The sequence below is a fragment of the Toxorhynchites rutilus genome, chromosome 2 (genome assembly GCF_029784135.1).
Source record: "Toxorhynchites rutilus septentrionalis strain SRP chromosome 2, ASM2978413v1, whole genome shotgun sequence".
Lineage (NCBI taxonomy): Eukaryota > Metazoa > Arthropoda > Insecta > Diptera > Culicidae > Toxorhynchites > Toxorhynchites rutilus.
In genome coordinates, this window is record NC_073745.1 from 110,433,305 (window position 1) to 110,445,965 (window position 12,661).

The 12,661-nt window shown below is 39.2% G+C and overlaps 1 protein-coding gene across 3 annotated transcripts in view; it reads left to right on the forward strand.

Moving 5' to 3' along the window:
* The window catches only part of LOC129767700 (uncharacterized), a 46,214-nt gene that overhangs the window by 6,108 nt on the left and 27,445 nt on the right, over positions 1-12,661 (forward strand). For all 3 annotated transcript variants that reach the window (XM_055768858.1, XM_055768857.1, XM_055768856.1), the window contains exon 2: positions 8,137-8,845. In XM_055768858.1, the coding sequence (XP_055624833.1) occupies positions 8,695-8,845 (151 nt within the window). In that variant the 5' untranslated portion in view covers positions 8,137-8,694. The remainder of the gene's footprint in view (positions 1-8,136; positions 8,846-12,661) is intronic.

The following is a 12,661-nucleotide window of genomic DNA, read 5'->3' on the forward strand; positions in this document are numbered from 1 at the left end:
GTTTCTAAGGTGGTTCGACACTCTGCCTACTGGCTAACTTAACCTAATATTAACAATATTTAAAAATTTTGTATTATCAATTTTTCAGAGATGGAGACCATCCTTCGATATTTCTACATACAGTGGGTAAATTTCAGCTCTAGGTATCCAAAGGGCTGCACCTCGCTTGTTTTCAACCAAAGAGGGGCGGATCCAGAGTCTTCTATAAGATCTTATTTTGAACGCGCTGCAGCCTCAGTCTGTATGTTGCGGTGCAGCTCTTCTAGAACGGGACCGCGTATTCTATCATAGAACCAGATTCTTCAGGATCAGTTTCGAATTTCGGCATATAAGAGGATACAGGAACCCGATGAGTATGCAACACATTTTAATTGTTCTGTTACTGATACTTGATACCTGAAGATCAGTTGTCTGTCTAATGTAAGTCCTAAGTAAACTAGCTTTTCGAGGCACTGAATGATGGAGTCGCCAAGCCAAATTCTACAATCATCAACCGGGACAAGTCTTGGCGATTTTGAAAGTGGATACAAAAGAGTAATTCCAAATGCAATCGTCCTAAAAATGTAGATTGTAAAAACATGTATTTTTGATTCGAATGAAAGTTTGTATTCCATTTGCCAATTGTATTCCAATTCCAGCAATTGGGAATGTTTTTGACTCAACAGCGTAACTTTTGAAAAGGGCGTATCAATTTTGGTGAGAGAAATCTTTGATAATTTATATCTCAAAAACTTTGAGTCGTACCGAAATAGTGTCTTAGAAAGAGTTATAGAGTATTGATATTTCAATGTGAAAAGAATATACAATGAGAAGAAAATAGTACTCTGTTTTATTTACAAAAAAAACTTTAATTTGCGATATCTGAAATATGTATTTTTTTTTTTCATATAAAATAGAAGTCGTGTTGAAAATTTAAGAAATCACTGAATGAATTTTCTAAACTTTTTGTATGTTAACAATCATTTCAGCCACAAATAATGAATCCTGGTGTGATTCAAAACAAAAAAGCCTTTTAATTTGTTATCATTTTTATAGTAAATAGGTCTTTTTAATATATTGGGTTGGGGAAATAGAAATGTCGTATATTGTCAATATATGGCAACACTTAAACATATCTTGTGTTGTACTTATCGCATCGGGTCATACTATACGGCTATTTAAAGACGACAATCTGTGCTACAAGTATCGTTTTGACAGTGTTGTGATTGTCCTTTTCAGTCTCAAGTTATAGCGCGACAAAGATGGAGTCCACCAAGCAAGAAATTCGCCATATTTTACGTTTTTACTATCTGCGAAGTAAAACTGCAACGAAAGCGGCCGAAAAAATTCGTGAAGTTGATGGACCCGATACTGTTACGATTCGCACAGCACAGCGTTGGTTTGATCGATTTCGTTCTGGTGTAGTGGCTGTCGAAGATATACCCCGTACTGGTAGGCCAATCGTCGTGGAAACCGATAAAATCGTTCAAATCATCCAAGTAGACCGGCATGTGAGCACTCGCTCGATTGGCCAGGAACTGGGTATAGACCATAGAACCGTTTGGAACCATTTTCAGAAGATTGGGTTCCAAATAAAGCTGGATGTATGGGTGCCACACGAGTTGACGCAAAAAAATCTTTTAGACCGAATCTACGCCTGCGATGCACTGCTGAAACGGAACGAACTCGACCCATTTTTGAAGAAGAAGGTGACTGGTAATGGAAAGTGAATCACGTACGACAACCTAAAGCGAAAAAAGTCGTGGTGAGCCGGCCCAAGTCATCGCCAAGCCAGGATTGACGGCCAGGAAGGTTTTGCTGTGTGTTTGGTGGGATTGGAAGGGATACATCCACTATGAACTGCTCAACTATGGCCAGACCCTCAACTCGGTTCTCTACTGTGAGCAGCTTGACTGTTTGAAGCAGGCGATTGACCAGAAGCGGGCAGAAATGATGTGGTTTTTCCACCATGACAACGCTCGGCCTCACACGTCTTTGATGACCCGCCAGAAGCTAAGGGAGCTCGGATGGGATATCCTATTGCACCCACCGTATAGTCCGGATCAGGCTCCAAGTGATTATCATCTCTTCCGGTCCATGCAAAACGCTCTTGGTGATACTAAGTTTGCCTCAAAAGAGGCTTGCGAAAACTGGCTGTCTGAGTTTTTTGCAAATAAGAAGGGGGGTTTTATAAGGGGGAGCATAATGAAGTTGCCTAAATGGCAAAAAGTTTGCGAACAAAACGGCGCATATTTGACTTAAATTGGATAATTTTAAGTATGTTAAATAAAGCGTCAAATTTCGATCATAAATACGACATTTCTTTTTCCCCAACCCTATATTTGTCGTGTTATACCGTCATGTTCACGAAATTTTATGAATTTGCTTATAATTTTCAACAACTTTTCCAAATACATCATTATGGTAAAAATATATGTTTAGGAGTTACGTTGAAAATCATTTGAAGACATGTGGGTTAATACAAAACGTAGCGATAATAAAAAAATCCTTTTGTAGCTTAATACAAACTTTCAACATATTACTCGTGTTGCACAATCAGAACACAAACAGTTTTCAAGTTGGAATTGAAATCCCAACAACACAAGTACACATCATTGTTCAACCGGACGTTATGGGCACAAAAATAACTAACTTGTTTACGTTATGCCTAGATTGTACCTGAAGTTAGGTATCTTTAAGATACCTCTGTATATGTATATAAGGTTACTCAAATTCAAACATCGTTCTACAGTCAAACTGACACTTCCGAGAAACATTAAAAAATTCGATATAACAAGACACAAAAACATACTAAAATCTGAAAATAGATGGTCTCGTGGAAGATATAATTAGTATCACTTTTTACATACTCGCAAAATTTATTCACCAACAAAAAAGGTCAAAAACAATGTACACTGAGAAAAAATATGATTCATCGACAAAATTTAATTTATTATGAAAATCAGGACAAATGCAAGAATATGAAAAATAAATCAGGACGTCTCGAAAGGATCTCAAAATCAGGTCATGTCCTGCTTAACCAGGACAGATAGTATCCCAAGTCTTCATGTTTTTTGGATCTAGAAGCGTGACTCATCAGCTCACTCACCGTGACTATTTCTTCCTTAGGAACTGAGTAGTCTAATCGATCAACAACGGCAACTCCCTCAGCATCTAAACGTTCGAGTGAACTGAGAATGTTTCATTCCAAGTTGTGTGACAACACAATCTGTTGTCCCAATGGTTTCACTTTTATGGGTGTCAAAAGATGATTCTTACCTGAACACCTGGATGAGACAAAACTTCTGGTTATAAACCAGAAGGGTGCGGTGATTTGAGCGGAGTATTTCTTTGAAGTTCCTGTTTCGAAGATTTTGGATCCTCTCCTGGATTACCATAGGCAGATGGTAGTTACTTACCATAGGCAGATGGAGTTACTTTTATACTTCACCCAGTGCAAAGGTGGAACTTCCGTTGCAATATTTTCCTTCTCTTGCACTGCATTTGTATTTCGAGCGATCAATTTTCACAGTAGGCTTTGCAATGGTACGTACACGCTTATTTGAATACAAACTAGATAACACACAAAAAGGAGAAGGATTTTGAGAGTTAGTGACAATAATGAGGTTTCTGTCGAGAACATCACTCATTTATTTTCATTCAAGATGAAACAAAACTGTCTTCAGGGATGATATTCTGAGAGAGGAGAAACATACTCATTCATTTGATGACACAACAATGGTGATTTCTGAAGTTCTGGCCAGGGTTGCCATATCTACAGAATAATCTGTATTTATACAGATTATTCAGATTTTTTAAAACCAAGTTTCTGTAGTTACAGATTACAGATTACGATACCCGAATACACCTGTTTCATGAGATCATCTCTTTTTGACATTCGTATGTAGCGTGATGTTCTGTTTTTTCATGTTCGATGTAAGATGCAAGAGCATGAATCGTTGAGCATATAATAAAAAAAATAACAAAAGCATAGTGAATGCGAAAATTAAATGTGCAATGATACTGTCGGTCAATTCCATTTTGTTATGTTCTGTGGTGAGAATTTAGAATCTCGGAAAGAACCATCGATACATTTTGGATCAATTCTTTCGGAATTATATTGGGAGTACAAGTTCAAAAACTGAACATTCATCACTTCACTCCTCATTCATCTATTACAATATAGATGATTATAACGTTTCCAAAAGTTAATAGTTAAAATAAGAGCTTCGTATTTTTCCTATATTTGTGTAGTTTGCAATGCATTTTTCAACACGGACCAGAAAAATTGGTGTAGTCCGTGTTAGAAAAACTCATTTTATAGATCTATCAAGTTGCACGACGTGAATCACAAATTAACTTAACTAACGATTATAAACCACGAATAAAATACTTCAATATCACAGTACATTAGTCACGATGAGTGTGGAGAATTCCGTGGCTCGTACATTTCCAAAAAGAATCCTGAGTCTACTTTTGGTGAAATGCAAATCTCTACACCCGAATGCGCTTGTGCTGAAATTAGTCCCTACATTAAGAATTTATTGAAAGATATAAAAAAATATTTGTTCAAACTGAAACATCCGAATGACCTCTGAACAATTTGGAAAATTTGGAGATTTTGAACAGCATCTGAAGAAGCCACTTGATATCTACGTTGGAATTGAAGCTGTAGAAACAGCTACTGAACTGGATGAAAATAACTTTTAGAACCATCTGCTGTAATGAATTGTGAAACGGTTGAACAACTGAAGTTCAAATATAAATATAAATATTGAGATATTCGATAACAATTATCCAGATTCTGAATTGTTACCTAATAATAACATAATATCTTTTAATTCTTCACCACTATTACATTTATGTGTGTTCCAGAATATGTTATAATAAGAGAATTCACGTAGCTCATAGTACAAAAACATACCCCGGTAACTGTTGAACTTCCATTACACATCAAAGAAGTATTGTACAGTGTATTTGTATGTTGGCGCTACATGAATACCATCAACGTCGTCTAATCAGTTTATTACTATGCCAAAAAATTATGAAGTTAAAAATATTGCTAAAAATTAAACTACAGATATCAATACAGATTTTTTGGAAAAGAACTAAGATAAAAATATTTCATAAACACAGATTTTATTATGGCAACCCTGGATCTGGCCTCTCCTGTATATCCGATGTAATTTTGCATGTTGTTGAATAGAAAAAATATTCAAACGCTGGTTTGGGAAGTCATTTCAATTACTTATGAAAAGATTAAAATCACCAAATGTCAACCTTTTGGGCCGAGGTTCAAGTCAAACTGTTTAGAAGTTCGGAAACAACCCGACAGAAAATCTTGCTAGAATCTTCTAAGATTTTCAGAACATTTATGAGCATTTCAATGATCAAACCTTATTTTTAATTATGTATGAGCTATGTTAATGAGCTGTTTTGTTATTATTTATCTTGTGGTAGCGAGAAATTGTTGATTTTTGTTAATATCCAGTATCCGGCCGAATAGCAAATATTGACCGGATAGGCCGGATTCCGTTTCATTTCTACTCAGAACCATACACCGCAAACGTAACGCTTTGAAGTATCACCTCAGTATAGAAATGAAAGACGTAGTAGAACGTCAATTTGCCCGGAATTTGCTATCAAATGGCTCTAACTGTCAATGTAATACTGTAATCCAAGAGATCCAAAAATGTGTTCCACGTTACAAAAAGGCAGCGAAAAACGAAAGACAGTGAGAAAAACAGGAAGTGGGTTATATCTATGGTATAACCGCAATGGTGACGTAGGACTATCGTTGATTCAGTGATCCTTTGTTTGAAGTTGAATCTAAATCCATTCTGAATGAATGAATAAATGAATATTTGGGGGAAAGACTTCGAGAGCGTTACGTTGGAGGCACAAGGTTTAATGCATCCAATATAGGATACGAAAAACCTTGTTCTGAAGAATAGTCTTCAAAAGCTTTCCTGCTAACTGCACTTGATTGACAAATCACACAACCAAAGGTTTTATATGGATATTTTTTGGATAGAAAACACTAAAATAAACTCTTTCGCTTGAATGTAATTTTCAATTCCAAGGGGAACTGGCAGATTATTTTCCAGCAACGATTAGATATTTCCACATTTTCCTCGATACTGGAAGCCCACCAGTAGTTAATACTAACTCGATAACCACCTGTTAATAGCACTTGATTGAAAAATATTTGGTCACAGTGTTACATGGATAGAAAACATTAAAATAAACTCTTTCACATGAATGTATTTTTAAATTCCCAGAGGAACTGGCAGATTATTTTCCAGCAATGATTAGATCTTTCCGGAACTTTCTCGATGCTGAATGGCATCCAAACGGAAAGAATTCTGCGCGTGTATGTGTCGATCCTTAGCCGTCCACCTCCTCCAGCACGTTAAGCAACGATGTTGTCTTGTCGATGTCCTCACGAAAAATGAATGCGTCTCACCACCAGAATATCGCTTAAGTATGTTTTTTGTGTGTGATTGAATCGAGAGAAGGTGTGGTTTACGATGGCAAACTACAGGGGAATAAACTCTCTGAGCTCGAAACTTTCGGCGACTGAGCAATAATCGATTGCGGGCGCATACAATATTGGATACGGAAATATCCTACTGATGGGAAAGAATAATCTTCAGAAGCTATCCTGCTAATTACACTTGGTTGAAAAATTACAAAATCAAATGTATTTGGTCGCTGTGTTATATGGTTAGAAAACATTAAAATAAACTCTTTCACATAAATGTATTTTTAAATTCCCAGAGGAACTGGCAGATTATTTTCCAGAAATGATTAGATCTTTCCGGAACTTTCTCGATGCTGAATGGCATCCAAACGGAAAGAATTCCGCGCGTGTATGTGTGTGTAGCGATGTCTCCCCGGGGAACCGTTTGTGGCATCACTCTCCTACTGATGGATTCCCTTCTGGCCTAAGGTGCACAAACAGGCTCTTGGTGACACCGTTCATCCGCGCTTTCATGATAAACACGAAGAGCTTCACCACAACAGCGACAACATGCTCCAATCGCTGTTCAATTAGAACTGAGTGGATTTCCGAGCGGCGCTCGCTTATATACCGATTGGTGATTTCAATAGCCTGTTTTGAGAACAATTTTAAGGCTATTGAAACAAGTTTTTGGATCAAAAAGTAACAAGTATATAACGCGTAGACATTTTATCTTTCAAATGAAGTGTTTATCATACCATTTCGTTCAGTTGTTTAAGAGCTATTAACGCTCAAAATCTCGGTCTCCAGCGTAACGCTTTCGGTTTCGAAACTTTGATTTTACACCCCGGTATAGAAATGAAAGACGTAGTCCTACGACAAAACAGAAAATTCAAATGTAAATTTGTCATTCCTCCATCGAATTATGACTGTCGATGTAAAATGGAGATAAGCGTCAAAGAGCTTGGGTAGATCTAGGATAAGTATCAACATCGGTTGCATGATCGAATAGTTATGGACGGAAGACAACGTTCTGCGTTTGGTGGGATCAGAAGGATTTGATCCACTGTGAGTTACTCAAAGCTTGTAAATCCGTTAATAATGAACGCACAAATGATGAATGAACAAATTATCAATTCGAATCGATCTTTGGGTGAAATCGACCAGAGCCCCAGCGATAACATAGACTTTTTTATATTAGTCATGTATTTACTATCAACATAAGGACTGGGACTTTCTATCCCATGCGGCCTATCCGATAATGTTTATTTAGCCCAAATCTCCCCCACAAAACCGAGCCTTCTGAGCCTTCCCATCGATCCCACTCGGTGATAAGCATATACTCACACACATCAACTGCTCTCGCGCTAACTTGCAGATCTCATATACGAATCGATCACACCTCCCATGATCCATCTCTCACCGTAAATGTCAATCTTCTACGCCTGGAAACTGTTTACGACCACTCGCGAGCTGTACGATCGCTGAGAGTGTGGCAAGGCGATGTAATTCGAAAGGAATTCGTCAACATTATAATATTTTGCGTATTTGTTCGAATAGCAAATTAGCGAAAATGTGTACTTCTAATGGCAGAGGCAGATGTTGCGCTGAATGCCGATCAAACCCGGCGCGTGCGGCATGTGTGGAGTGAAGCTGAGTGTGTATGTTTTCTGTTTTCTTTCCTCCACAAACAGGTATCCTCCAAGATCCGCCACTCTTCAGTAGCTATCTGTTGCGCGTGGTGAACAAGTGCGAAAACGGTGAACACCTCGATCGCAAGGTATTCCGTGAGTGCATCTCGACGCATCCAGTGACATCAACAAACCTAATCGATGCGAAGCTGCTTAGACACGCTGGTATTCAGTGATCTCAGTGCGCGGGTGAAAACAAACCAGCTTCTCCAAAATCGATACGTACATATCTATGAGCTGTGATCGGCTAATGTGAACAGACAGTGCGCGGCATTGCGAAAAAAAAACTTATCGATGCAATACTTGCAGCACATCAGCAGATGAAAGTAGTGTTTTAGTGTATGAACCCGAGAATACGCATATGTTGGCTTGAGTTGGCAGGTATAACATAATACTCAGACTACATCCAGTTTCCGCGTGGTTCCAGTTTGGTGCTGGACCGGTTTGCGAGATAACGCATTCATTTTTGGCGGTTGTGTCAAAGGTTTACGTAACTTCGGTGTATTGGATAATAAGGACTGCGGCTGAGACTTGCCGGAAGATTATACAGTTGCGGTGAAAATGCATGAAAACATATGGTTGGTTGTAGGAACGGCATGCTTCCTGGTCTGCTTTCAAGCAGTTCGGACGGATCTGAACGACGACGAAGTTGATTATGATGCTGATGAGGAGGGTTTCTGGATCGGCCACGGTCTCGGAAGTAGGAAGCATGGTGAGTAAGCCTATTGAATGTTAAGATGATTGAGGGAAGAACATGTGCGTGATAAAGTGAACACTGCGTCCTTGACCGCGAACTTGATCGACGGATGTTACACATTTTGTATGTCAAACTTGTGTTGGCAATTCAGATTTCAATTTGTATGAGTCTGGCTGCCGATATTCGCTAGAGCGTAATCACTGAGAAACTATAAATTAATATTCTATTGATGTCTCTTCCTCTTCAAACGATTCGGTTAACAAAGAAAAAAATCAAAGTTCTTTACGATATCCTGTATTTATTTCTCGCTAAGGGGTTTTACGATTTGGTGCTATTACACACAACAGTGAACAATATATTATACAATCAGGTGTTTGATAAAGTCATGACCGTTGTATTCTACATCAGAAAAATTTTGGTTCGTAAAGATCCATTCCAGCGTGACGTGACAACGGTTTGACTCACTAAAAACAGGGGTTTTTCTCGTTTTCATGTATAAATCACACGATTTCCAAATGGTAAACGATTTTAAATTGAAATTGAGAAAATTTCCTACACGAATCTTCAGTTGAAGAATATTTTGCAATTGAATTCGCTTGTTGCTAATTGAATACTTTTGTGACGTGACAACACCTGTATTTTTGCGGGTTCCGACTTTTGAACATTAATCTTGTATTTTCAGTTCCGTTTCAAAACATGTAAACTTTGTTCTATGATTTGTCAATGAAAGGTGAACGTAATTTCCTGTATACTCAGTTTTTAAAAAAACTCGCAAAACATGCATTGTGACGTGACAACGCGCCCTGTGCGAATAAACAGTCTCCACGAAGCGTTGTCACGTCACACAATTAATAAGTTGTATTAAAGGGTGTGTCACATCAAATTGCATCACGGAAAAAATGCTGTAGAAATTCGCCCAGTAGATCGACCCTTTTGAAAATTTTAGACAGTAAAATAAAAACTGTTAAACAACTTTTGGCATTTTCTTCTTATTCATACTTCGAGCCCAAGCTAGTATGCTCGCACCTTCCTCTTTACCCCGTCCATAAGGTTCTGTACAACGTCAGGTTGTAATTTTTTTTTTTGAACAGAAATCCATTTTCTCTTGAAGTCCGCCTCCGATTTGACAACTTTTGGGTTCTTCCGGAGGGCCTGCTTCATAATCGCCCAATATTTCTCTATTGGGCGAAGCTCCGGCGCGTTGGGCGGGTTCATTTCCTTTGGCACGAAGGTGACCCCGTTGGCTTCGTACCACTCCAACACGTCCTTTGAATAGTGGCACGAAGCGAGATCCGTCGGATGGATGGAGATGGTCGGGCCCTCGTGCTGCTTCAATAGTGGTAGTAAGCGCTTCTGTAGGCACTCCTTAAGGTAAACCTGCCCGTTTACCGTGCCGGTCATCAAGAAGGGGGCGCTCCGCTTTCCGCAAGAGCAGATCGCTTGCCACACCATGTACTTTTTGGCAAACTTGGATAGTTTCTGCTTGCGAATCTCCTCCGGAACGCTGAATTTGTCCTCTGCGGAGAAGAACAACAGGCCCGGGAGCTGACGAAAGTCCGCTTTGACGTAGGTTTCGTCGTCCATTACCAGGCAATGCGGCTTCGTCAGCATTTCGGTGTACAGCTTCCGGGCTCGCGTCTTCCCCACCATGTTTTGCCTTTCGTCGCGGTTAGGAGCCTTCTGAACCTTGTATGTACGCAGGCCCTCCCGCTGCTTGGTCCGCTGGACGAATGAACTTGACAAATTCAGTTTATTGGCGACATCCCGGACCGAACTTCTCGGATCACGTCTAAACTGCTAAACTACGCGCTTGTGATCTTTTTCACTGACGGAGCATCCATTTTTGCCGTTCTTCACCTTCCGGTCGATGGTTAGGTTCTCGAAGTATCGTTTTAGTACTCTGCTGACCGTGGATTGGACGATTCCCAGCGTCTTACCGATGTCCCGATGTGACAACTCCAGATTCTCGAAATGAGTGCACAGGATTAATTCACGACGCTCTTTTTCGTTCGACGACATTTTTCCAAATTTACGAAAAATTGACAGTGAAGCATGGCCAATGTTATCTATACACTCTTATCTGATTATAAGCGAAAGCTGAAGATATAATTCCTAAAAATTAAATTTCTACAGCGTTTTTTCTGTGATGCAATTTGATGTGACACACCCTTTAAATGAGAATTTCACCGTATTGTAGCAAGCGATATACTAATTTTTATGTTTTTTTTATTACTCTGAATGCTTCTTACTTTCCTCTGAGATCTCCCCTTCCCCTTCCAAAAGTCCATCGTATAGGGGAAGTTGGTCCTGAACCTACTCTCCTTTGTATCTGAAGCGCGGTGCTTCCTACTGAATTTTCAATAGTGTCAAATGAAAGGTGTCATAACGCTGACAATTTGATTATATGGTGACTTTTTTCTGGCTCTCTTCATTCTAACGTTTAAGCGCCATTTTATGTTTTCATTCCTTCAAAAACAGAAAAGAAATATATTCGACCTGTGTGCAATGTTCTTTTAGATTGTGAAACATTGCGAAACGAGGCAATTTTAATTGTTTATGGTATGTTCATCAAAATAAGCTATATAAATTGAATCTACATGTTACCTGTAATACACGGTATGTCTTTATTTGGGAAAAGTCGGGGTGGTCCTGAACCGACCTCCAGTTTTTATATCGTAATTGTTTAACACGTTCACTTTGGCGCTTGCCATCAATGGCTAGCACAATCCTGGTTCACGAGTGGCGCTCACTACATGGGGAACGCATTTGATTGTGCTATCAGAAACTTTTGATTTTGAACTCTTTGTATGCATCCGCACATACACACACACACACACACACACACAATTTGATCGTTGATCGTTGATCGTTGATGTTTGCGTGTGCATTTGTATGTGCACTTTCTTTGTATAACTCCACACACGTCATTCTAAGTCTAAGTTCTTTCCACTCAAACATTATCTCCCTCTCACTTAAATCATATCTCTCACTATCAAATATTATTCTTTTTTTATTTCTCTTCGCACACCCATGGATATATGCCAACATTACCATTCACGATCATATTATGGGATTTCATGCTATTCCCGGCCTTATATATATCCGTTTTTAACGAACCGGAAGTCACCATCCTCGATTCCAGGATGGCATCGGAATACCATACTCGACTTCGTATGGGGTTTCCATATTTTTTTTAGCATTCAATACTACCTTCAGCAAACCATAAGTTGAAGAAGATTATATATTATTAGGGTGTCAAAAAAGTCCTGCTGTATTTTTTTTTGAATTTTCATTTGTTCATAAAATTAGTTACAAGTTACAAGTTACAAGCATCTGTTTTAAGTTACATTAGTTACAAGCATCTGTTTTAAGTCAAATATGCGCCGTTTTGTTCGATGAATTGTTCCCAACGAGATGCCAACTTCATAATACCCCTGTTATAGAAGCTCGCTTCCTTATTGGCAAAAAACTCGGATAGCCAATTTTCACAGGCCTCTTTTGTGGCTAACTTCTGACTACCTAGCTCGTTCGCCATGGACAATAACAGGTGGTAGTCACTTGGTGCAAGGTCCGGACTATACGGCGGATGCAAAAGAACCTCCCATCCGAGCTCCCGGAGCTTCTGGCGCGTCACCAAAGAAGTGTGTGGCCTGGCGTTGTCCTGATGGAAGACAATGCGGCCTCTGTTTATCAAAGATGGCCTCTTCTTCATGAGCGCTACCTTCAAGCGGTCCAGTTGTTGGCAGTACAGGTCCGAATTGAGCGTTTGGCCATAGGGAAGCAGCTCATAATAGATTATTCCTTGACAATCTCACCAAACACTCAGCAGAA